The sequence below is a fragment of the Balaenoptera borealis genome, assembly GCF_965194805.1.
Source record: "Balaenoptera borealis genome assembly, chromosome: 12".
In the NCBI taxonomy this organism is placed as follows: domain Eukaryota; kingdom Metazoa; phylum Chordata; class Mammalia; order Artiodactyla; family Balaenopteridae; genus Balaenoptera; species Balaenoptera borealis.
This window is the reverse complement of record NC_138869.1, coordinates 51,788,601-51,814,456: the sequence shown is the minus strand read 5'-3', so window position 1 is coordinate 51,814,456 and position 25,856 is coordinate 51,788,601. Positions and strand designations below refer to the sequence as shown.

Below are 25,856 nucleotides of genomic sequence, written 5' to 3'. Positions count from 1 at the left end.
GGTTTCTGCCCATTTTTTAGTTTGGTTGTTTTTTTGACATTGAGTTGTGTGAGCTATTTGTATATTTTGGATATTAACCCTTTATTGGAAATATTGTTTGCAAATATTTTCTTCCATTCAGTAGATTCTCTTTTCATTTTGTCGGTGGTTTCCTTTGCTGGGCAAAAGCTTCTGTGTTTAATTAGGTACCATTTGTTTATTTTTGCTTTTGTTTCCTTTGCCTTAGGAGACAGATCCAAAAAAATATTGCTATGATTTATGTCAAAGAGTGTTCTTCCCATGTTTTCTTCTAGGAGTTTTATGGTTTTTGGTCTAACATTTAGGTCTTTAATCCATTTTGAGTTTAATCTTTACTTCATTTTGAGTTTATTATTGTGTATGGTGTGAGAAAATGTTCTAATTTTCATTCTTTTACATGTAGCTGTCCAGTTTTCCCAGCACCACTTATTGAAGAGACTGTCCTTTTTTACATTGTATATTCTTGCCTCCTTTGCCATACATTATTTGATCATAAATGTGTGGGTTTATTTCTGGACTCTCTATTCTGTTCCACTGATTTATGTGTCTTGTATGTGTGTGTGTGTGCACACATATGTGTGCAGCACCATACTGTTTTGATTATTGTAGCTTTGCAGCATAGTCTTAAATCAAGGAGCATATCTCCAGCTTTGTTCTTTTTTCTCAAGATCACCTTAGCTATTTGGGGTCTTCTGTGGTTTCATATAAATTTTAGGAGTATTTGTTTTAGTTCTCTGAAAAATGCTGTGGGTTTTTTGATAGGGATTGCATTAAATCTGTAGCTTGCTTTAGGTAGTATGGACATTTTAACAATATTAATTCTTCCAATCCATAACCACAGGATTTCTTTCCATTTCTTTGTTTCGTCTTCAGTTTTCTTCAATAATGTTTTTTTTTAATTAATCAATTAATTTACTGGCTGTGTTGGGTCTTTGTTACTGTGTGCAAGCTTTCTCTAGTTGTGGCGGGTGGGGGCTACTCTTTGTTGCGGTGCACGGACTTATCATTGCAGCAGCTTCTCTTGTGGAGCATGGGCTCTAGGCGCGCGGGGCTTCAGTAGTTGTGCCACGTGGGCTCTAGAGTGCAGGCTCCGTAGTTGTGGAGCACGGGCTTAGTTGCTTCACGGCATGTGGGATCTTCCTGGACCAGGGCTTGAACCCGTGTCACCTGCATTGGCAGGCGGATTCTTAATCACTGCACCACCAGGGAAGTCCCTCAATAATGTTTTATCGTTTTCAGAGTATATAGATCTTTCACCTCCTTGGATAAGTTTATTCCTAGGTATTTTATTCCTTTTGATGTAATTTTAAATAAGGTTGTTTTCTTGCATTCTCTTTCTGATTCTTCATTACAAGTATATAGAAAAGCAATAGATTTGGGTATATTACTCTTGTATCCTGCAACTTTACTGAATTCATTTAGTCTAACAGTTTTTTGGTGGAAGCTTTGGAGACTTTAGGGTTTTCTATATATAGTATTATGTCATATGCAAAAAGGGACATTTTTACTTCTTCCCTTCCAGTTTGGTTGCCTTTTATTTCTTTTTCTTGTCTGATTGCTGTGGCTAGGATTTCCAATACTATGTTAAGTAAAAGTGGCGAGAGTGGGCATCCTTGTCTTGTTCCTGATTTTTGAGGGAAAAGTTTCAGCTTTTCATCCTATGGTGTTAGCTGTGGGTATGTCATAAATGGCCTTTGTTATGTTGAGATGTTTCCCTCTAAGCCAACTTTGAAGAGAATTTTTATCATGAATGGATTTAAATTTTGTCAGATGCTGTTTCTGCATCTATTGAGATGATCATGTGGTTTTTATTCTTCATTTTGTTAACGTGGTGTATTGCATTGATTGATTTACGGATGTTGAGCCATCCTTGCATTCCCTGGAATAAATCCCATTTGATCATGGTGTGTGATCCTTTTTATATATTGTTGAATTTGGTTTGCTAATATTTTGTTGAGGATTTTTGTGTCTAGGTTCATCAGAGATACTGGCCTGTAATTTTCCTTTTTTGGTAGTGTCTTTGTCTGGTTTTGGTATCAGGGTAATGTTGGCATTGTACAATGAATTTGGGAGTGTTCCCTCCTCTTCAAAAGTTTGAGAAGAATAGGTATTAGCTCTTCTTTATATATTTGGTAGAATTTGCCTGTGAAGCCATCCAGTCCCGAGATTTTGTTTGCTGGGAGTTTTTTGATTTCTAATTTAATTTCACTATTAGCGATTTGTTTGTTCAGATTGTCTGTTTATGATTCAGCCTTGGAAGAGTGTAGGTTTCTAGAAATTTATCCATTTCTTCTAGGTTGTCCAGTTTGTTGGCATGTAACTTTTTGTAGTATACTCTTATGATTTTTTTGCATCTCTGTGGTATCGGTTGTAATTTCTCCTCTTTCATTTATTATTTTGTTTTTTGGGGTCTTTTCCCTTTTTTTGTTAAAGAGCCTGGCTAAAGGCTTATCAGTTTTGTTTATCTTTTCAAAAAAAAACAAAACAAAACCAGACAGTTCTTAGTTTTATTGATCTTTTCTGTATTTTTAAATCTCAATTTTATTTATTTTCTCTCTGATCTTTATTACTATTATTTCTTTTGCTGACTTTGGGCTTCATTTATTCTTCTTTTTCTAATTCCTTTAGATGGGAAGTTTGGTTGTTTGAGATTTTTCTTGTTTCTTGAGATAGGTCTGTATTGCTATAAACTGCTTTATCTGTGTCTCAGATTTCAGAAAGTTGTGGGGGGTTTTTTTTGTTGTTTTTTTGTTTTTTTTTTTTAAGAAGGGAGTCATTATTTTTTTAAATATTTGTTTATTTATTTATTTATGGCTGTGTTGGGTCTTCGTTTCTGTGCAAGGGCTTTCTCTAGTTGCGGCAAGCGGGGGCCACTCTTCATCGTGGTGCGCGGGCCTCTCACTATCGCGGCCTCTCTTGTTGCAGAGCACAAGCTCCAGACGTGCAGGCTCAGTAATTGTGGCTCACGGGCCTAGTTGCTCCGCAGCATGTGGGATCTTCCCAGACCAGGGCTCGAACCCGTGTCCCCTGCATTAGCAGGCAGATTCTCAACCACTGTGCCACCAGGGAAGCCCGGTTTGTTCATTTTTACTATGTAGAAATACCACTGATATTTTTTTAAAGTATAAAAAAATTTTCTTCTAGTTTTTTTGAGATATAATTGTTATACAGCACTGTATAGGTTTAAGGTGGACAGCAGAATGGTTTGACTTACATACATCATGAAATGATCATCACAGTAAGTTTAGTGAGTATCCATCATCTTATTTAGATACAAAATTAAAGAAATAGAAAAAAAATTTTTCTTGTGATGAAAATTCTTAGGATTTTCATCTTTCTTAATAATTTTTATATATAATGTACAACAGTGTTAATTATATTTATCAAGTTGTACATTACATCCCTAGTACTTATTTATCTTATAATTGGAAGTTTGTACCTTTGACTGCCTTCATCCAGTACCCCCCACCCCTGCCTCTGATAACCACAAATATGATCCCTATTCCTGGTCTGCTTGATCCTGACAGGCTCCACTGTGCAAATGTTCATGAGTCCTTTTCTCAGAAATCCAAAGATGATCCTAACTAACAACATCTACTTGCACCATCCTTCTCAAATCCCTCTTGAACAGTAATGTTGGTTATTTCAGTCTCTTGCCAGTGACTTCTGATGTCCCAGCAAATGGCATTGTCCCCAGCAGTGCTGAAAAGATACTCCCGAAGGCCTAGCAGTGATATATACAACTAATGCACACTTGCTTGCACTCTGCTGGGTAGACCTTGAACAGAAGTGATGCCTCCAGGCAGGTGGTATGCTGTCCATCCAGCTCAGGCCAAGGCTTCAAGGGAGCGAGGACGCCTTCACATGGTAAAGAAGGAAGAAGAGGATGAAAGCTACGCTTCAGTGCCAGCTGCCAGACCACAGACACTCAATCGTCCTGGCCAGGAGCTGTTCCGCCAGCTCTTCAGACAGCTTCGCTACCATGAGTCTTCTGGGCCTCTAGAGACTCTGAGCCGGCTCCAGGAGCTCTGCCGCTGGTGGCTGAGGCCAGATGTTCTTTCAAAGGCCCAGATTCTGGAGCTGCTGGTCCTGGAGCAGTTCCTGAGCATCCTGCCAGGGGAGCTTCGGACCTGGGTGCAGCTGCATCACCCTGAGAGTGGTGGGGACGTTGTGGCCTTGCTGGAAGAACTACAGAGGGACTTCGATGGGACACCATGGAGGGTGAGTGTGAGCAAGCGTGCGGTGCCCAGTGAACTCTGCCTGCTCGTGAGCCTGCTTGTGGGTGGGGGGGTGGGCCTCTGAACCTTCAACATGGAGGAATTCAGGGAAAGTCTTCCCTTCTCATTCCCATGGCACCTGAGCAGCTCGACCCTAAGCTAAGGACCATTTAGCAGGCAGCCCTTCCCTCCTTCCCAGAGGAATATAAGCTCCAGGAAGAAGAGGGTCTGCAAGTATCCATAAACAGTAATGAGGTTCTGGGCACACTGACTTACAGTGCATAAAGTACATCGCTACATACCTAACTTGACTTGTACTGACCTGTAAAGTGGGAGTGGTATCTCTTGCTCGTACATGGGGGAATTAGTATAAGGATCCTTGGCTTCTAAGTACATCTTGAGACCTAGAAGAGCAGTCTACACACAAACCATGTTACTTCTCTCTCAGTAAACTTTTGAGGATTTGTTCTGTGCGGGGGAGATGGGGAAGAAGAGTGGTGAGGGGCAGCCCAGGGCTAGGAAATTGGAAGATCACAATTTTAGACTGCATTCCACAACCTCGGTGTTCTTGCCAACATTGTGGTACCTTCAGAGCCTCAGTTTATTGAAAACAAAATGGAAAACTGATCTAACAATGAGAATTTGTTCGTTACACATTTGAGTGCCTACCTTGCGCCCAGCCCTGGGCTTGGTGCTGGGAAACAGAGCTGACAGTCCCAGTGCAGGCAGTAGAGCAGTGGACCAGTTAAAGTGCGCTCTGCCTGCCCCTCTGCCCCACTCAGGCCAGCCTCTCAGTACTTCTCTGTACCTTTGAGGGTTTTTGTTTTTAAAGAGCATTTATCATTTTTGTAGGCTTTTAAAAAATTTTATAAAGTATGTGTAATTCTACATGTATGATTCATGAATAAATGAAAGTTACTTTTAAAATTTCTGAAACATGTTTGACATACTTCTCCCCTAAATTTAATATAAAAATTAGATCAATCAGTTAAAACATCTGAACATTGTCTACCAGCAATAAATGGTAACAAATATTAAACAAGAAAACCTTTTGCCCAACATTGGGTACTAGTTCTTAAAATCTAAAAGGACATAATTTTTACCAAATCCATGAGTTGTTCAAAATGATCTAAAGATAACTTTTAAAGCAAATAAGGTACATAGTAGGTACAAAATTGTGGCTTGGGTATATTCAAGTCAGTCAAGAGCTAGGTGTGTGGTTTAAAAATCCATGAAAACATTGCCAAACAAGCGGAAAGGGCCTACCTGGTTGAAAGCTAGTTAGAAATTAGAAAACAAAAAACAGAGCCTGGAAAAAAGCCTACCAGATTCTAAAAAATGAACAGAAATGCTCAAGATGCATATAAATTATAGTTTATCAAAATTACCAAAATGTGAGAAACAGGGGCCTGAGAAAGTTTGTCCTTAAACTTATTTGTCTATGCTTCCATATTGTTATTGTTTCTTTATTCTCCCTTTAGTAGGATTTGGGAGGAACAGGAGATAAATTGCTGTGATGACTTTATCATCTTCAGTCTATAGCTCGGTATTAGGTACTTAATGGCCTCAGGCGAAGATTCGTCCATATCAGTGTAGAGAATGTCTTGGCCACAGGACCAGAAAAACCTGAAGTTCACTGGCTGTAGCTTCCTATGCTCACTTTTGCATCAGGGATAGCCTTGCCTCCAGAGACCAGGACTGTTTGAAGACGCAGGACAGAGACCGCCTTTCTCCAGGTCTCTGCTTGGATGGGCACCTCCCTGTTTTTGCACCTGAGACTTTTTCTTCTGTGATTCCGTAGCTGACACAGTTAGCATTGTCTCTCTAGTGGTGTTGCTATTTTAGTCAGGTTTATAGTCTGGGAGCCTTCCTGCCTCTTTGAGGTCACTTTGCGTATCATTACCTAGAGCATTGCCTGATACTTGATAGATGTTATCTGACTGCATCTCTGCTGTGAACCATTATCAGTTTAACTCTCAGGGATAAATTTCTTTTCTCATTTCTAAGTTCCTGGCCAGGGGTGGGGGCTGAGGGCTGAGGGCTAGTGGGGAGGTATCCTGCAGCACCCGAGGCCTGACAGCAGTGCTGTCACTGACTTGCCAGTTGCTTTCCTATGTCAGGCAGGAATCTGGCTCCACCTGTCTCCCCATGGCCCGCATTAGAGCCCAGCGAGGTGGAGGGGTGAGGGAATCCTCCCTGGGCTTTCTATTCCTCCTTTTCCCTCTGCCTGTAGGTAATAAAGGGCCCAGCTCACCGTTCCCTGGGCCTCTACCTTTTAGAGATTGGCCATGTGGCCTGTTCTGTGAGTTTGCTTTCTGATTCCCACGAGGATCCTCTCACAACATTTTCTTCTTGCCAGGACCCAGCCCCTGCCCAGAGCCCAGATGTGCATTGGATGGGCACAGGAGCCCTGCGAGCCGCACAGATATGGCCCCCTGCTTCACCTCTCAGGAGCGGCTCGGCTCTGGGGGACCACCTGCTGCCTCCCTATGAAATAGGAGTGCGTGACTTCCTGGCTGGGCAACCCGGTACTTGCCGCCTGGCTCTAAGACCCCAGCCTATGCCACACTTCCCGAATTTCCTATAATGTTGTGTTTTCACCCTCTGTCCTCTCACGAGAATCCCTTCTGTCCTGGCCTTGAGCTCTGTGTCCCTTCTATCCTGTGACCCATGTTTACCTAGCTTCTCCTCCTATTGTACCCCCCACTTCCTGACCCCAGCAGACACCAGGGAAATGTGAAATGGGTGTTTAAAACAGTCCATACCTGCCTGTGGGCCCAGGAGTCCTCCATGTGGGGGGAAGAGTGGGCTTCTCAGTGGGATACCAGAGCTGGGCTGCCCTCTCTCATGACTCTTTCTTCTTCAGATCCTCCTGCTGCACAGGTTCCTGCCCTTTCCCAGAGAGAGGGATGCTCAGGAGACCTGGTGACAGTCCAGCCTCAGGTGAGCCACAGGACCTTCGGTCCTTCCTGATGTCCCACCATTGCTGCCTAATGGGGTAGCTGTAGCTCCCCCCGTCCTGTGTCTTTCTATCCAGTGACCTCACATCCTGAGACGCATGCCCCAGAGACCAGATTATCCCCCAGGAGCCCAGAGCTCTTCTGCTGGGTGATGATCTTCTCTTTCCCCTTTATCAGATCCATCCTGTACTCACTCAGAGCCAGCCTCATTCCCCAGCCCCCTCCTGAAAGCTGGGAGTTGTGGACTTGCTCTAAGGCATAGGACCGTGTTTTTTCAGGAGGCTGTGACTTTCAAGGATGTGGAGGTGACCTTTGCCCAGGATGAGTGGGGATGGCTGGACGCTTCTCAGAGGAACCTGTACAGGGATGTGATGCTAGAGAATTATGGGACCGTGGCTTCTTTGGGTAAGGCATTGATACCCCCATGCTTCTACCTACCTCTACTTCTGCCTTCTTAGTTTTCATTATGGTGCATAGAAAGGGGCCTGACCTGAGTTTAGGTCCTGTCTCTCTACTAACCAAATCACTTAATCTTAATGCCTGTCATGCTGAGTTATTATAAAGATTAAAAGTCATATGTGTCAAGTTCCTAGTCCATTTAGGCATCCAAAAAAAGTTGGCTGATTTAACCAGTTGACTTGTCACGTGGTTCTGGAGAATGCTAGCGATCCTTTTGTCTGTGGCTTCTCTCAGCCTCTCTTGTCTCTGCTTAGAGCTGTCAGAAATTCCTGTCTAGGCCTCCTGTCCTAACTTCCTCCACCTGCCTCCCTGGCTTTCCCTCCTCCCTACCAGGAGCTCAGGCCTGAGAGGGTCCTGGAGAGTAGTTCTGTATAATTCATCTACCTTCCATTCACATCCCATTTTCTTCTCTTCTGCAGTGGGGCCATTCACCAAACCTGCTCTGATCTCCTGGTTGGAGGTAAGGGAGCCGTGGGGCTTGAATGTCCAGGGAGCTCATCCTAAGGGGAGTCCAAGTGCTGCCCCTGCAGGTGAGTTCCAGAGAACTGACCAGGTCTTGCTCCTCCCGCATCTACTCTCCTCTTTCTTAAGGTCTTTTATACTAAGTAAATCATGGGGAACTTACTCCATTGTTTGCTGGAAGGAAGATCCTTAACAGTGTTGCTAAGAAGTACTGGGTGCCTGGGCTTCTCCCCTCCAGACCGGCCTATTAGACATTGGTTTCTGGTCCTGCCCCTTCCCCAGCAGCCCTCTCAGTAACAGCTCTTGCCTACTGGAGGGCTTCACTGTCCTTGTCAATTCACTGATGCTCCTCCTCAGCCCTGTGCTGCTCTCCCCTTCCCGCTCCTAGGAACCCTCGTCCCACTCCTGCTGCTCCTCTTTGCTTGGCCCTTCCCCCGTGGTAGGCTTGGCCTCTAGCCCTTGCAGCCAGTCCTCCTAGGAGCCCCACCTCTCAGCTCTTGGAGACCTTCCTATCATGCTCTGTGTTGTGATTCCTCTCCCCTCTCTTGCTGTTTAACACCCCCTTCTCAACCCTTCTTGTTTTTCACCTGGATGTGTACAGCTAGCTGCTGTACCTGTCTTGCTTCTCCTCTCCCTTTTCTGTCGTCTGGAATACTCTTCCATGTTTTGCTTTATCCCTGACTATTTTGTAAAGGTATTGGCAGTCAGGCAAAAGCCTCACCACCTAAGTTCATGACATTTTTTGGTCCCTTGGTGCTTTCTGCAGTTGCGAGTATGGGAAAAGAGAACATTCTCTTTCCCGTTTTCTTTTTTGGCCACACCTAGTGGCTTGTGGGATCTCAGTTCCCCGACCAGGGATTGAACCCAGGCCACGGCTGTGAAAGCCCGGAATCCTAACCACTAGGCCACCAGGGAACTCCCAAGAGTACATTCTCTTATGTTTTATTTGTGTCAGGAGATGAGCTCCATGTGAAAACAGACAAGTTCATCTTAAAACGTGAACCTTTGGAAGAAGCTATGCCATCAGGATGTCATGGTGCAGCAAGTGTTTCTCAGGGAACGGGGCTCAGAGAATCTTTTGCACAGAAGAGCAGGTTAAAGGAGCAATGTGGAAACCCCATACAAGTGAGAGTTAAGAAAGAAGAGACCAATTCCAGCCACAGGACAGGAGAAGTCTGTGAAGAATCGGGAAGAAGTAATAGTCTTCATCTAAAACATATTACATGTTTGAGAGGACCCAGAAGAAAGCAGTCCCTTAAACATGGCTATGGCAAACACTTCAGAGGGAGTTCATACCACTGTGATTACAAGGAATACGGGAAAGGGCTCAGACGCATGATTGGCGGGTTTAGCCTACATCAGAGAGTTCATGCTGGACTGAAAGGGAAGGCAAAGGATGCGCACGGGAAGGACTTCAGCCTTAGTTCTCATCACCAACACGGACAGAATCTTCACGTGGTGGGGACATCGTATAAGTGCAGTGACTGTGGGAGGACCTTCAGTCATAGCTCCCATCTTGCATGTCATCAGCGACTTCACACTCAAGAGAAGCCGTTTAAGTGTAGGGCCTGTGGGAAAGCCTTCAGGTGGAGCTCAAACCGTGTGCGACATGAGAAGATTCACACTGGTTTGAAACCTTATAAATGCAGTTTATGTGACAAAGCTTTCCGACGCATGTCTGCCTACCGCCTGCACCAGGAAACTCATGCTAAGCAGAAATTTCTTGAATCTAATCAGGATGAAGAAGCTCTCACTTGTGGCTCAGGGTTTGATCATCATTTGAGAGACCAAAGTGGGGAGAAACTCTTTGACTGCAGCCAGTGTAGAAAATCCTTCCACTGTAAGTCATATGTTCTTGAACATCAAAGGATTCACACCCAGGAGAAACCCTATAAATGTACCAAATGTAGGAAAACATTTAGGTGGAGGTCAAACTTCACTCGTCACATGAGACTGCACCAGGAAGAGAAGTTCTGTGATCCAGACAAATGTAGAGAAGACTTTAGGCAGACTTCCGACTACAGTCAGCCCCAGAGTGCCCCCACTGTGGAGAAAGCTCTTTTGTGTCAGCAGTGTGGGAAAACCTTTACTCGAAAGAAAGCTCTCATTGATCATCAGAGAATTCACACAGGCGAGAAACCATACCGATGCAGCGAATGTGCAGAAGAGTTTCCTCATAGGTCGGCCTTTATCGTTCATAAGAGGCAGCATGCCGTCGAAAGAAAGCCTGAGGACGTGCCATCGTTTAGTCAGGACAGAGCATTCCAAGTTCCTCAGAGCAGTCACACCACAGAGGAACCCTACAAATGCAGCCAGTGTGGCAAAGCCTTCCGTAATCACTCATTCCTCCTTATCCATCAGAGAGTTCATACCAGAGAGAAGCCTTATAAGTGCAGGGAGTGCGGGAAGTCTTTCAGGTGGAGTTCTAACCTCTCCCGACATCAGAGGATTCACTCTTTGGGAAAACCGTATGAGTACCACGAAAGTGAAGATGCTCCAAATCTGCAGTCACAAATCCTCACTGGTGCAAAACCTTTTTGGTGCCAAGAATGTGGGAAAAGCTTTACACGTAAAAGAAGTCTTTTAGATCATAAGGGAATACACAGTGGAGAGAAGCGCTATAAATGTAATCTGTGTGGGAAATCTTATGACAGAAATTATCGCCTTGTTAATCATCAGAGAATCCACACAAAAGAGAGACCATTTAAATGTCAGTGGTGTGGGAAAGATTTCATTGGAAGACATACTCTCTGTATTCATCAGAGAAAACACACCAGAGTGGCCCAGTCCGAATGCAGTGTGGCTGGGTTGTCTTCTCGCCAGGATACAGGGGTGAGTTTACAGGAATTAAAACCAAGTGAGGAGAAGCCTCTTGAAGATTGTGAGAAAACTTGTGATCAGAACTCCGGACTCACTGGGCTCCAGGACATACCCACTGGGGGAAAGTGCCACAAATGTACCACGTGTGGGAAAACTTTTAGCAAGGGCTCACAACTCATTAGCCACAAGAGATTTCATACTCGAGAGAGGCCCTTCAAATGCAGAGAGTGTGGGAAGACCTTCAGGTGGTCTTCAAATTTGGCTCGGCATATGAAAAACCATACTAGAGATTAGCTTGGGGTCTGACAGTGTGGGGAGGGGGTCCTGGCTACCCTGCTAGAGAACCCCTGATTGTAGGCAGTGTGGGGCAGACCTTCACAGAGGGCCCAGCCCTTTCTATTTTGGAAGCTAGTGGCAGAGAATCCTGAGGATTCAAAAATGCAGGCCAGGCACCCCCATCCTACTGCTGGAAAATGAGATGCTGGGGAAGAGCAGCAATGTGTTCCAGAAGGAGGCTTGGGCCCCTAGGAGTGGTCTTTGCACAATGGCCTGGAGCTCCCCCAGCCAGATCTCCTTCTATAACTCTAAAGGGAGAGACCATTGCCTTTCTTGGTTCAACAAAATGTCCGTGGCATGGTGGGCTGTGGCTGCTGGGAAGGGGCCAGTTGGATCCTAAGTTTCCCTTTGAGTTTGGCTTGTGATGGTGCCTAGTCTGTTTGACCTTAAAAGCACCAGCAGCAGCAAGAACTAGTCTCTCCTGATGCCTCCAGGGGAGTTCTGGCTGCGGCTTCAGTCTTCACAGCTGACTGGATATTTGCCATGGGCATAGAGTTGTCTCAGCTGCGAGTGGAGAACAGGGTACTGGGCTTGATCACCTGGAGAATGAAGCTCGACCAGTGCCCCATCGCCATCTCCATCCCACAGGCCTGTATGGGCAGCAGCGGTCCATCTGCTAAACAGAAATGTGCTGAGCATCTCTCATATGCCAGGCACTGTCGTGTGTGCCAGAGACCCAGCAGTGAGTGGAACAAAAAAGTCTGCCATCTTGGATCTTTACAGACAATAAACAAATGAGATATATATAGTATTTTGGATGATGATGTGTGTTGTGGACAAAATGAATCAGAGTAGAGTGAGAGGGAATGCTGGATTGGGAGGTAGGTTGAGATTTTAAATGGGCTGGTCAGAGAGGGCCTCAACTGAGAAGGTGAGATTTGAATAAAGACCCAAAGGAGATCATGGAGGAAGCCCTGTAGGTCCCTAGATGCTACATAGGACCCTTCACAGGAGGTAGGGTCTTGTCTGGTCTCCTAGGGAATTTCATAGGAGGTAAGGTCTTGTCTGGTCTCCTAGGGAATGGCAAGTAGGCCCCTGAGCCAGAGTGGAGTGAGCCAGCTGGAAGTGAGGAGCCCAGAAAGGTGGAGGGCCAAGGCGCATGAGCATCGTGGGTACTCACTGGGGCTTGGCTACCTCAAAGGGAGGTAGGGGACTTTTGGACAGTTTTGAGTTGAGGATTATTGTGGTCTGAATCTGGACCCTTATAGAATGTAATTCAGATTCAGAGTCCCATGTGTTGAGGGCCCAGGGTCATGGCAAGGGCCTTGGAGTCGTCAGATCTGTATTCCAGGTTTGGTGTGTCTTTTCTTGGCAGGATGATCTTGAGTGAGTCACTGAACATCAGCATCTATTTCCTTGTGTGTGAAATTAGAGTAGCTGGCTATGCTACCTGGCTGTTGGGATTGGTGAAAAGAAGGCTTGGTTTACTAAGATTCTGGGTTAGGGGTCTGATCTCTAGACCAGAGCCTTCACAGAGCTGCAGCTCCCATGTCAGTTGATGCTACAAGCACAGAAATACCCCTTTACTGTCTATATTTTTCATCCTCCCACTCCTTGTGTGCCACCTGGTACCTCATAGAGTTCCTGCCCCAATAGGGGTGTTTCTACTGCCATTTTTATAAAATGATATATATTTATTTTTAAACATTCAAGTCAAATTTTAAAAAATGTAAATGGAGTAAAAATCAACAGAAATCCCTCTATACTGAGGTAAGCCTTGAATATTTGGGGATAGTGCTGATGCAGTCTGTTCAGTAACCTGAGTTTTAAAATAATTTTAATTATATAAGTAGTATGTGATTATTATAGAAATATTAGTAAATACAGATCAGCTAAAAGGAAAAGTCTGACTACTTGGAGCTAACTACTAAACATTTTGGTGTAATCAGTGTTGGGTTTAATTTCATTGCCCTTGCCTGAATGCCCCTGGGTGGACCTGCCTTGTGCTGTCTCCCTTCACCTTCACGCAGAGTGCCACACTGCTGTCCAGGCTGGCCCAGGTCCTCACTCTTTTAAGTCTCAGCCTTCCCTGACCTTTGTCCCTCTAAGCCCTCTCCCCAGGTCCCACCTCTCCTAATGCCTGTATGTTGCTCTGTTAGGTGTTGTCTGGGTTTCCAAAAGTTTTTCCCACTACTGCAGCCAGACCAAGTACTTTGGAAGCCAGGTTTGGGTCCATGTTTATCCTTTTGCTGGGCAGAGTAGATTTTGCACAAAGTTGCCTCTTTTAAGGAATGTAGAACTGGATTTATTATTTCAGCTAAGTCAGGATTGGAAGTTTTTGAAGGGGTCTGTGAGTGACATGTTGACTAGAGACCGCCCACAAGCACGCCTGCCACTTGGGAGCCCAGCCATGGACGGTTCCGAGCCATAGGGCGCTCAGACAGTTTCTGACTGCCCCAGCTATCAGTGCTCACCTCACACCCCATCCTGGCCTGGAGAACATACCCCTTATTCCAGCCCTGTCCTGCCTTCTCTCCTCTTCCTAGGAAGAACTGAAGTTAGGGAGCCAGATGGGCTGGGACTCCATGGAGAGGAGTGGGTATCAGGAGGTTTTTCAGGCAGGTGTTCAGTGTGGTCGGTCTCACCCTTGCTGACAGAGACTGTCAGCCCAGACAGAGGCAAGTGCAGAGAAAAAAGCGTAGGAAATGTAAATTGATATGGAACATCTTACACTCATATAAAGTTGGCAAATTTTTAAAAGCCATTGTGTGGTTAAGTGTATGGCACATGGGAACTCACTGCCATGGGAGTGGAAATTGTGACAACTACTGTGCCAAGCAATTTGCAACATCTTGTAAAATTGTGTGTACTCTACCACTTAGAATTCTACTCTTGGATAAACCCTAGAATAACTCCATGTGAAGAAGGAAATGTGTACATGACTGTTCATTGCAGCACTGTGTAGATAGTAAGACTGGGAGAAGCCTAAATTTCCATCAACAGAAGAACGGGTAAATAGGTTGTTTGGTACTTTGGGAAGTGAACATGAAAGAGATAGCATTACATCTGTCAACACAGATGAATCAAAAATGATGCTGAGAAAGTTGTGGAAGCTACGAATACCATTTATGTAAAGTTAAACATACTGTGTATCTGTGGGCACATTACTTAAACTTACTTGTGTTTCACTTTTTCTGTAAAATGAGATAGTAGTGCCAACCTCACAGGGTGATGGGGGGAGGGGGACAGTTAATGAGTTAATGCATGTAAAGTGCTTAGAATAGTGGCTGGCATGTAAGCCTTGTTGGCATATAGTAAACAGTGTTACTGTTTTATACAATAATATATTTCCTGTGGATTCAAATTATATGAAGAGTGTAAAATCATGTGTTAGAATGAGGTGTGAAAGCCATGCTCTGCCTTCCCAGAGCAGGAGTTGCTGATGGAATCACGGAGGGTACATGGAAGCTTCAGTTGTGTTTTATTTCTTTTAAGAAGTTGATGTAGATGGGTCAGCATGTTGATTTAATGGGATAAGTGGTGGGTTCTTTTTAAACTGTTTGTTTAAAATATCTCAAAATAAAAATATTTTTGAGCATGGGCTCTGCCATTTTATGATTTTATAGAAATCCTGGCTCTGCCATTTATGTGATGTTTCTTAGAGCGAGCCACTCCATCTCTCAAGGCTTCAGGTTCCTCACCTGCAAAAATCAGGAGCAACACAGATGGCTCTTGGTAAAGGAGTGGTTAAACAGGTCTGATACATCTATGATAGAGAACTGGGCAGCAGTTAAAAAGAATGGGAATGTTCTCCATGTATTGACACATGATCTCCAAGGCCTGCAGTTTATAGGAAATTATAAGCTCCATTTCCTTTCATTCCTCCTTGCCTAAAAATAACAAGCGATGCCAGAAGCTGTAGCCTTATAAGTTTAATGAAGAAGTGGGAGCCTGTGAAGGGAAGATGCCTAGTCATCCATTCCACTTTTTTAGGTTGGTGAGTAAATAGGTTTACATACCAACTACCCCACCTTCTAAGTTAACGCTAGCCCAGCTAAGAAGAGCAAAGATGTGTCAGCAGGTTCTAGTCAGGAGCCAGAAACCATATTAGTTAACTTAACAAAAAACTTGTAAAGGATTGTTCACTAGACCTGTCTAAGTAATTATAAAGGGAAAAAGAGAAGGCTAAGGTATCGTGGAGGTAGTAACTGTGAGAAGGAGCTACCACCCAGGACTGGAGGAGCGGTGATAGAATCTGGCCTCATTTTGGATGTTTGACCGCTGACAGCTTTCAAGCCCTGTCCCCATTTTGCCTCACATCTGGGCAAGCTGATAAGAAATCCCAAGAACACCCTCTCAGCTCTGAAGGGGAAGTTTATGCAAATCCTGGCCTTTTTTTGTTGCACTGGAATCCTCACCCCTAACCACAATAAAAACCAGAGCCACTCACCCCTCCTTTATCAAGGCAAACCAGTTGGCTTTGGTACCTGTCCCGCTCTCCCCACAGAGCCTCATTATATGAATAATAAACTTTTTCGTAACCTCTTGATGTGTGTGTTGTCATTATAGTTTCAACATCTGAACCAGTTTGGGGTGGTGGTATATTGATCCCACCTCCACAGGGCAAGATACAAAGCAGAAACAAGGAGAAACGGTTAGAATCGTTAAGAGGTTAGACATTGGAAGAGAGCCCCTGTGGAACTGAGCTCAGACATAGGAGGAGGAGAGCACTGCTGGGCTGGTGCTAGTGTCTGAACTCGGGGGGAGGGGCCCCATGTAGGCAAAACTGCAAGCTGGACTCTGCTGCTACCAGAAGGAATTGCCACTGCTGGGGTGAAGAAGCATTGGGAACAAGAAGAATGCCCACAAAAAACAGGAAGGAACAAGCCCCCTCTTCCTCCTTGTATTAGGATTCTCCAGAGAATCAATCAATAGAAAAAATATAAAGAGAGAAAGAGAGAACAAGGAATTGGCTCATATGATTATAGAGGCTGGCAGGTCCAAAATCTGCAGAGTGGGCCAACAGGTTGGAGACCAAGGAGAGCCCGTGTTCCAGTTCCACCCAGAGGCTGTTTGCTGTAGAACCTGGAAGAGCTGATGTTGCAGGTGAAGTCCGAAGGCAATCTGCTGGAGAATTCTTTCTTGCCTGGGTTGGCCAGTCTTTCTGTTCTGTTCTGGCTGATTAGAAGAGGCCTGCCCTCATTATGGAGAGTAATCTATTTCACTCACCGTCCACCAGTTTAAATGTTAATCTCACCAAAAAAAACACCCTCACAGAAATACCCAGAATAACATGTGACCAAATGTCAGTGGCTCAGACAAGTTGACACACAAAATTAATCATTACACTCCTCCAACATTGCAGCTTTCCTCTTGCGTTCCTTGATTGCAGAACCTAATGGAACCAGCGGGCAAAGCAGAGATGTGGATTGCAGAATTCAACCCCGTCATCACAGAACATCTATAGGAGGGCAGGTTTGAAGCAGAGACAATAAGCTAAATAAATGGTGCAGCTTTCCTGAATTATTTTATTTTTAAAATTCCTAGGATATTTGACTTAAAATTTTGAGACCAATAATATTTGTTGCGAAAATCATGTGGTGACTGGTGACTTAAAGGTATAAATTATGTCATAAGCAGTTGATTTTACCCACTGACCTTGTAATAACTAGCTGTTCACTGTGATCTTAACTCGTCTTGCTGTAATGAACTCAGTAAAAGCCGCAAGAAGAGTCTCTCAAAATTAAGAACACAGTTAAAGGTATTCCACTTTATAAACATTATTTTACAACAAGTTTCAATAAATTAATAAATTTAATAAAGCAAATTTGTGACTTTAACAAAACATAGCAGAATCCCAATTTGCCTCAAATGGAGCAGTGACTTGGATAAACCCTCAGCAGAGCACAGGGGAAACCAGACAGCGAAGTCCTATAGCCCTGAATTTGAAATGAATCTTCCAATTAAAAAGACAAAGGTGCCTCCATTTAAATCCATGGTTGAGCTGCCTTTGTTGCCCAAATGACCTGGGAGCACATCAGTTCGTGCCTTTCACATTATATAAGTTAGGTAAGGCAAGGAGAATGTATGCATATAGGTCTACTGGTTAAGATTCATAGGCTATTAATGTGGTTTCAACAGATGGGTTACTATTTGTGTGAATCAAAGAATCTGATAAATATACTGGGTAGAGGTAGAAAAAAATTTGTCTAAGTATGGATGTTTTCCCTCTGCAACTTTAGGTTTGAATGAGAGCAGAAAACAGACTGCCCTCAGATGCATCATTTTGGTTTATTTAAAATGGCTGTGGAAGATTCTCCCTTGGTGAGAGAGAGTCCAAGGAGTCGTCATGTACATAAACCAATACTAAATATTGAAGTGAGCAACCCAAGAGAAGTATACTTTCAGATTAGTGCAAACATTTCCACATACTAGTTGTACACATGAATCTTATTCATATGGAACTATAAAGTTGTTGGGAAGATCCACAAGTTTTCCTTCTTTTTGGTCCACTTACAATTAAAATATATACATTTAAGGTTCTATCATCAGATCCACAGCTGAGAAGCTCATTCTACCAAGGTGCAGTCTAATGTGAACATAAGCAGAACTTTTATATGTTAAAAAAGAGAAACAAGTAGCAGTTATACATAAGAAGAAAGTCTGGTTGGAGTCCTAAGAGCAAGCATGGTGGCTACAATGTCATCAGAAGGAGCTATGTTAGGTAAGTAGAAAGTCTTACTACTATGATTTTAATTGTATGAGGTGGATTGAAGAAGAATGTTCCAATTGGTAAGCCTTGGTCACTAGTACTAGAGTAATCCAATGTCCAATAACAGATGGTGTTTTCCTGTCCTCAAATGTGTCATTTGCACGCTATGAAGCTTCAACCCTAGGATGACTTAACTTATCATTGGTCACATTAGTTGGAGCTGGCAATCATTCATTCATGGGAATCTTTTTTTTTTTTATTGGCCACATGTGGCTTGTGGGATCTTAGTTCCTTGACCAGGGATCGAACCTGGGCCCTCGGCAATGAAAGTGCAGAGTCCTAACCACTGGACCACCAGGGAATTCCTGGGAATCTTTTTTTTTTTAATTGAGGCAACATTGGTTTATAACATTATATAAGGTTCATGTGTACAACACTATAATTCTGTATATACTACATTGTGCTCACCACCAAAAGTCTAGTTTCTATCCATCACCATGCAGTTGACCCCCTTTACCCTTTTTGCCCTTCGCCCCAGCCCCCTTACCCTCTGATAACCTCCAACCTGTTCTTTGTGTCTATGTGTTTATTTTTGTTTGGTTTTATTTTTGTTTTTTTATATTCCACATATGAGTGAAATCGTACAGTAGTTTATTTTTCTCCATCTGACTTATTTCCCTTGGTATAATACCCTTAAGGTCAATTCATGGTGTTGCAAATGGCAAGATTTCATCTTTTTATGGCTGAGTAGTATTCCATTGTATATATATACATCTTTATTCTTCTGTTGATGGGCACTTAGGTTGTTTTCATATCGTAAATACTGCAGCAATGAACATAGGGTGCATATATCTTTTCAAATTCATGTTTTCGTATTCTTTGGATAAATACTCAGAATAGCTGGATCATATGGTAGTTCTATTAATGTACGGAGGAATCTCCATATTGTTTTCCATAGTAGCTGCACCAACTTAACTTTCCCACCAACAGTGTATGAGGGTTCCTTCTCCACATTCTCTCCAACACTTGTTATTTCTTTTCTTTTTTATAATAGCCATTCTAATGGGCATGAGGTGATAGCTCATTGTGTTTGATTTGCATTTCCCTGATAGTTAGTGATATTGAACATCTTTTCATGTGCCTTTTGGCCATCTGTATGTCTTCTTTGGAAAAATGTCTATTCAGATCCTCTGCCCATTTTTCTTTTTTCTGTTTTCTTTTTTTCTTTTGGCTACCCTGTGCAGCTTACGGGATCTCACTTCCCTGACCAGGGATGAACCCGGGCCATGGCAGTGAAAGTGCCGAATCCTAACTACTAGACCACCAGCGAATTCCCCTGCCCATTTTTCAATAGGGTTTTTTTTTTTTTTGGTTATTGTTGAGTTGTATGATTTCCTTACATATTGATATTTTGGATATTAACCCCTTACTGGGTATATGATTTGCACATATCTTCTCCCATTTGGTAGGTTGTCTTTTTGTTTCCTTTACTGTGCAGAAGCTTTTTAGTTTGATGTAGTCCCATTTGTTTATTTTTGCTTTTGTTTTCCCTTGCCTGAGAAGACATATCCAAAAAGATACTAAGGCCAATGTCAAAGAGCATACTGCCTATGGTTTTGTGGTTTCAGGTCTTACATTCAAATATGTAATCCTTTTTGAGTTAATTTTTGTGTATAGTGTAAGATAGTAGTCTGGTCTCATTATTTTGCATGTGGCTGTCCAGTTTTCCCAATACCATTTACTGAAAAGAATTTCCCTTTTCTATTATATGTTCTTGGCTCCTTTGTCATAAGTTGGTTGTCCATATATGTGTGGGTTTATTTCTGGGCTCTCAATTCTGTTCCATTGATCTGTGTGTCTGTTTTTTTCCCAATACCATGCTGTTTTTACTACTGGCTTTGTAGTATAATTTAACATCAAGGAGTGTGATACCTCCATCTTTGTTCTTTTGGCTCAGGATTGCTTTGGCTCTCTAGGATATTTTGTGGTTTCATACAAATTTTAGGATTTTTTATTCTATTTCTGTGAAAAACATCATTGGGATTTTGATAGGGATTGAGTTGAATCTGTAGACTGCTTTAGGTAATATGAACATTTTAACAATGTTAATTCTTCCAATCCATGAGCATGGAATATCTTTCCATTTCTTTGTGTCTTCTTCAATTTCTTTCAACAGTATCTTATAGTTTTCAGTGTATAGGTCTTTTTACTCCTTGGTTAAATTTATTCCTAGGTATTTTATTCTTTTTGTCATGATTGTAAATGGGATTGTTTTCTTAATGTCTCTTTCTGCTAGTTCATTGTTAGTGTATAGAAATGCAACAGATTTTTGTATGTTGATTTTGTACCCTGCAACTTTACTATATTTATTTATTATTTTTAATAGTTTTTTTTTTGTGGAGTCTTTAGGATTTTCTATATATAAAATCATGTTAGGCTTCCCTGGTGGTGCAGTGGTTAAGAATCCACCTGCCAATGCAGGGGACACAGGTTTGAGCCCTGGTCCGGGAAGATCCCACATGCTGCGGAGCAACTAAGCCTGTGCGCCACAACTACTGAGGCTGTGCTCCAGAGCCTGTGAGCCACAACTACTGAAGCCCATGCGCCTAGAGCCTGTGCTCTGCAACAAGAGAAGCCACTGCAATGAGAAACCCGTGCACCACAACGAAGAGTAGCCCCTGCTCACTGCAACTAGAGAAAGCCTGCACCCAGCAACAAAGACCCAACTCAGCCAAAAATAAATAAATAAATAAATAAAATAAAAAAATCATGTCATCTGCAAATAGTAAAAGTTTATTTCTTTTTTTCGCCACACTGCATGGCTTGTGGGATCTTAGTTCCCTGACTAGGGATTGAACCCGGGGCCATGGCAGTGAAAGCGCCGAGTCCTAACCACTGGACTGCCAGGGAACTCCCAAAAGTTTACTTCTTCCTTTCCAATTTGGGTGCCTTTTATTTCTTTTTCTTGCCTAATTGCTCTGGCTAGGACTTACAATGCCATGTTGAATAAGAGTGGTGAGAGTGGGCCCTTGTCTTGTTCCTGATCTTAGAGGGATAACTTACAGTTTTTCACCATTGAGTATGATGTTAGCTGTGGGTTCATCATATATGGCCTTTATTATATTGAGGTATTTTCCTTCTGTACACATTTTTTTTAAAATTTTATTTATTTATGGCTGTGTTGGGTCTTCGTTTCTGTGCGAGGGCTTTCCCTAGTTGCGACAAGTGGGGGCCGCTCTTCATCGTGGTGCGCGGGCCTTTCACTATCACGGCCTCTCCCGTTGCAGAGCACAGGCTCCAGACGCGGAGGCTCAGCAATTGTGGCTCACGGGCCTAGTCGCTCCATGGCATGTGGGATCTTCCCAGACCAGGGCTCGAACCCGTGTCCCCTGCATTGGCAGGCAGATTCCCAACCACTGCGCCACCAGGGAAGCCCTGTACACATTTTATTGAGAATTTTTTATCATAAATGGATGTTGAATCTTGTTAAATGCTTTTTCTGTGTCTATTGAGATGATCATATGATTTTTATCCTTCATTTTGTTAATGTGATATATCATGGTGATCAATTTGCAGATGTTGAACCATCTTGCACCTCTGGAATAAAATCCCACTTGATCACGGTGTGTGATCTTTTTAATGTATTGTTGTATTTGGTTTGCTAATATTTTGCTGAGAATTTTTTTCATCTGTGTTCATCAGAGATTTTGCCCTGTAATGTTTTCTCATGTGTGTTTTCCCTATCTGGTTCTGGTATCAGGGTACTGTTGGCCTCATAAAGTGAGTTAGGAAGTGTTCCCTCCTCTTCAATTATTTCAAAGAGTTGGGGAAGGATAGGTTTTAAGTCCTTTCTTATTTTTTTTCTCATTAAGAGCTTTAATTCCAATAAAATTTACTTTCTGTTTAACAATTATTTATATAAATTTACAATATTTTTTGTTTTGATTGATTATAATAAGTGCAATTATAATTCAATCCAGGAGAAAAATTCCTCCTCCCCACCCCCACTGGATACTTTTTCTTTTTTTTATTAAGTCCTTTTTAAAAAATGTTTGGTAGAATTCACCAGTGAAGGCATCTGGTCCTGGACTTTTGTTTTTTGGGAGTTTTTTGATTACTGTTTAAAATCTCCTTACTAGTGATCAGTCTATTCAGATTTTCTATTTTTTCATGATTCAGTCTTAGAAAGTTATACTATTTAAGAATTTATCCATTTCTTCTAGGTTGTCCAATTTGTTGGTGTATAGCTGTTCAAACTAGTCTCTTATAATCCCTTGTATTTCTGTGGTATCTGTTGTACTTCTCCTCCTTTGTTTCTGATTTATTGAACCTTCTCTTTTTTTGTGAGTCTAGCTAAATGTTAATTTTGTTTATCTTTTCAAAGAACCAGCTCTTAGTGTCATTGATCTTTTCATTCTCTTTTTAACTCTATTTCATTTATTTCCACCCTGATTTTTATCATTTCCTTCCTTCTACTGACTTTGGGCTTCATTTGTTCTTCTTTTTCTAGTTCCTTTAGGTGTAAGGTTAGATTGAGATTTTTCTTGTTTCTTGAGGTAGGCCTGTATTGCTATAAACTTCCCTGTTAGTACTGCTTTTGCTGCATCCCATAGATTTTGGTATGTCATATTTTTATTTTCATTTGTCTTGGCATTTTTTTAAAACATAAATTTATTTATTTATTTTTGGCTGCACCAGCTCTTCATTGCTGCATGTGGGCTTTCTCTAGTTGCAGCAAGTGGGGGCTAGTCTTCGTTGCGGTGCCCAGGCTTCTCATTGCAGTGGCTTCTCTTGTTGCGGAGCACGGTCTCTAGGTGTGTGGGCTTCAGTAGTTGTGGCATTCAGGCTCAGTAGTTGTGGCTCATGGGCTCTAGAGCGCAGGTTCAGTAGTTGTGGCGCATGGGCTTCATTGCTTCGTGGCATGTGGGATCTTCCTGGACCAGGGCTCGAACCCATGTACCCTGCATTGGCAGGCAGATTCTTAACCACTGCACCACCAGGGAAGTCCCTGTCTTGGCATTTTGTGATTTCTCCTTTGATTTCTTTGTTGACCCAATAGGTGTTCAGTAGCATGTTGTTTAGTCTCCACATATTTTGATTTTTCCAGCTTTCTTCTTGTAGTTGATTTCTAGTTTCATACTGTTGTGGTCAGAAAAGATGCTTGATATGATTTTAATTTTCTTAAGTTTATTGAGATTTGTGTTCTAACACATGGTCTGTCCTTGAGAATGTTCCACATGCACTTGAGAAGAAAGTGTATTCTGCAGCTTTTGGATGGAATGTTTTATATATATATATATGTACATGTATGTATATATACATATATATGTATATATACTTATATATGTACATATACATGTACATGTATATATATACGTGTGTGTGTATCTACTAAGTCAATCTGGTGCAATGTTTCACCTAAGGCCAGTTACATCTATCCATTGATGTAAGTGGGGTGTTTAAGTCCCTTACAGTTATTGTGTTGATGTCAATTTCTCCCTTTAGGTCTGTTAATAATTGTTTCATATTTTTTGGTGCTTCCAGGTTAGGTGCCTATATATTAATAAATGTTATGTCTTCTTGATGAATTATCCCTTTTGTCATTATATATTGTCTGTATTTGTCTCTTGTTAATCTTCTGTGGCTTGAAGTCTGTTTTGTCTGATATGAGTATGTCTGCACTCTTCCTTTTGGCTGCCATTTGCTCAGAGTATCATCTTCCATCCCTTCACATTGAGCCTACGTTTTTCTTTACTTTATTTATTTATTTATTATATTTATTTATTTATTTGGCTCTGCCAGGTCTTAGTTGCAGCAGGTGGGATAGTTTAGTTGTGACATGCGACCTCTTAGTTGTAGCATGCGAACTCTTAGTTACGGCATGTGAACTTAGTTACGGCATGTGGGATCTAGTTCCCTGACCAGGGATCGAATTTAGGCCCTCTGCACTGGGAGCATGGAGCCTTAGCCACTGGACCACCAGGGAAGTCCCTACACTGTCTTCAGAGCTGAGTTTTTGGAGGCACCATATAATCGCATCTTGTTTTTTAATCCATCTAGCCACTCTGTCTTTTGATTGGTGAATTTAATTCACTTACATTTAGGGTAATTATGAAGACTTATGACTGCCATTTTATCTTTTGTTTTCTGGTTGCTTTATATTTCCATTGTTCTATTTCCCTTGTGTTTCTGTCTGCCATTTTAGTTTGATGGTTTTTCTATGATGTTTTTCTCAGTTTTTTTTCTCATGTTTCATGTCTCTGCTCTAGATTTTTGTTTTGTGGTTATCATGAGGTTTGTCTAAAATGTCTCATAGATAAAATAGTCCTTTCTCTGCTGATAGCATCTTATCTTCATTTGCCTATACAGGTTCCATCCTTTTCCTCTTACTCTTTTATGTTTCTGTTGTAATAAATTATCCCTTTTCATGATGTGACCTCTTTACCAAATTGAAGTAGCTGTAGTTATTTTAAATATTTTTCCCCCATTTAACGTTTATGCTATAATTAAGTGCTCAACAACCTATTCTGATATAGAGTTGGAATTTTCTGATTCTATTTGTCCGTTTATCACCTTTCTTAACATTTTGTGTACTTTTGCTTTTTTGTTTCAGGTAGAAGAGCTCCTTTCAACATTTTTTTGGTAAGACAGGTCTAGAGGTGATGAACCCCTTCAGCTTTTGTTCATCTGGGAAAGCCTTTATTTATTCTTCATATCTGAAGGATAACTTTGCTCGCTAGAGTATTCTTGGCTGACAGTTTTTAATCTTTCAATATTTTGAGTATGTCATTCTCCTCTCTTCTGGCCTGTAGAATTACCTCTGAGAAATCTGCTGATAGCCTAATGGAGGTACCTTTGTAGATTACTGTCATTTTTTTCCCCCCTGCTGTCTTTAAAATCCTTTCTTTATCATTGACTTTTGACAGTTTTAATATAATGTGTCTTGGAGCAGGTCTTCTTATGTTGAGATAATTGGTTGTTCTATTAGTGTTGTGGACTTGTATATCCAGTTCCTTTCCCAGGTTTGGGAAGTTCTCAGCTATTACTTATTTAAATAAACTCTGCTCCCTCGTCCCTCTTCTCCTTCTGGAATACTCATTATTTTAATGTTGCATTTTCTAATGGAGTTGGATAGTTTTTGTAGAGTTTCTTCATTTAAAAAAAATCTTAGTTCTCTCTCCTCTTCTACCCGAATCATTTCTAGATTCTGTCTTCAACTTGCTAATTCTCTCTTTCATTTGGTCTACTCTATTTCCAGTGCTTTGTAATGTATTTTTTGTCTCATGTATTGAGTTGTGCAGCTCCAGAATTTCTACCTGGTTCCTTTTTAGCGTTTCAGTCTCTTTGGTAAAGTATTCCTTAGGTTCATTACTTTTATTCCTGAGCTCGTTGAACTGCCTTTCTGAGTTTTCTTGTAGCACATTGAATTTCTTCATGACAGATATTTTGAATTCTCTATCAGTTAGATCACAGTCTTCCATGACTTTAAGTTTGGTTTCTGGAGAACTGTTTTTTTCTTTTTGTGATACTGTGTTACCGTGGCTATTCTTGGTGCTCAATGAGTTTTCCCTCTGCCAGTACATTTGAAGTAGTGAACACCTTTCTTATTTAGGTAAAGCTTTGTTTAGTTTGATTCTAACAGTTCAACAGGTTGGTAATTAAAGGCATTTATTCTGTTTTTCAGTAGGTTTCCCTATAGCACAAGTTCTTGGTTTCATTTACCTGAGCTGCCTCTGGCTACATTTGGAAATTGGCACTTGCCACCCTCTGCTGCCTGTGCCAGAGGTGTTGCTGGTGCCCTTGTTGTTGCTGCTTGTGCCTCTGGGTTTGCTGGTACCTTGCTGCTGCCAGTGTCACTGCTGTCACTGGTGTCATTATGGGGGCACGAGGATGGCGGGCACCTCTGCTGCCTCCAGGATCACCTAGGGCATG

General features: G+C 42.1%; 2 protein-coding genes across 6 annotated transcripts in view; both read left to right on the top strand.

Moving 5' to 3' along the window:
- The window catches only part of ZNF445 (zinc finger protein 445), a 33,699-nt gene extending 18,872 nt beyond the window's left edge, over positions 1–14,827 (top strand). For 2 of the 5 annotated variants that reach the window (XM_082348394.1, XM_082348393.1), the window contains exons 2-7: positions 3,668–4,239; positions 6,595–6,763; positions 7,102–7,178; positions 7,474–7,600; positions 8,074–8,184; positions 9,072–14,827. In XM_082348394.1, coding sequence (XP_082204520.1) covers positions 3,811–4,239; positions 6,595–6,763; positions 7,102–7,178; positions 7,474–7,600; positions 8,074–8,184; positions 9,072–11,230 — 3,072 coding nt within the window. In that variant the 5' untranslated portion in view covers positions 3,668–3,810 and the 3' untranslated portion in view covers positions 11,231–14,827. Of the gene's footprint in view, positions 1–3,667; positions 4,240–6,594; positions 6,764–7,101; positions 7,179–7,473; positions 7,601–8,073; positions 8,185–9,071 lie in introns of those variants that run through there. The other 3 variants (XM_082348395.1, XM_082348396.1, XM_082348397.1) reach the window with 3 other exon arrangements.
- A 1,872-nt stretch (positions 14,828–16,699) lies between these two features.
- LOC309608479 (T-cell activation inhibitor, mitochondrial-like) overlaps positions 16,700–25,856 on the top strand; it is a 78,261-nt gene continuing 69,104 nt past the window's right edge. The window contains exon 1 of the mRNA XM_082348696.1: positions 16,700–17,936. Coding sequence (XP_082204822.1) covers positions 17,900–17,936 — 37 coding nt within the window. The 5' untranslated portion in view covers positions 16,700–17,899. The remainder of the gene's footprint in view (positions 17,937–25,856) is intronic.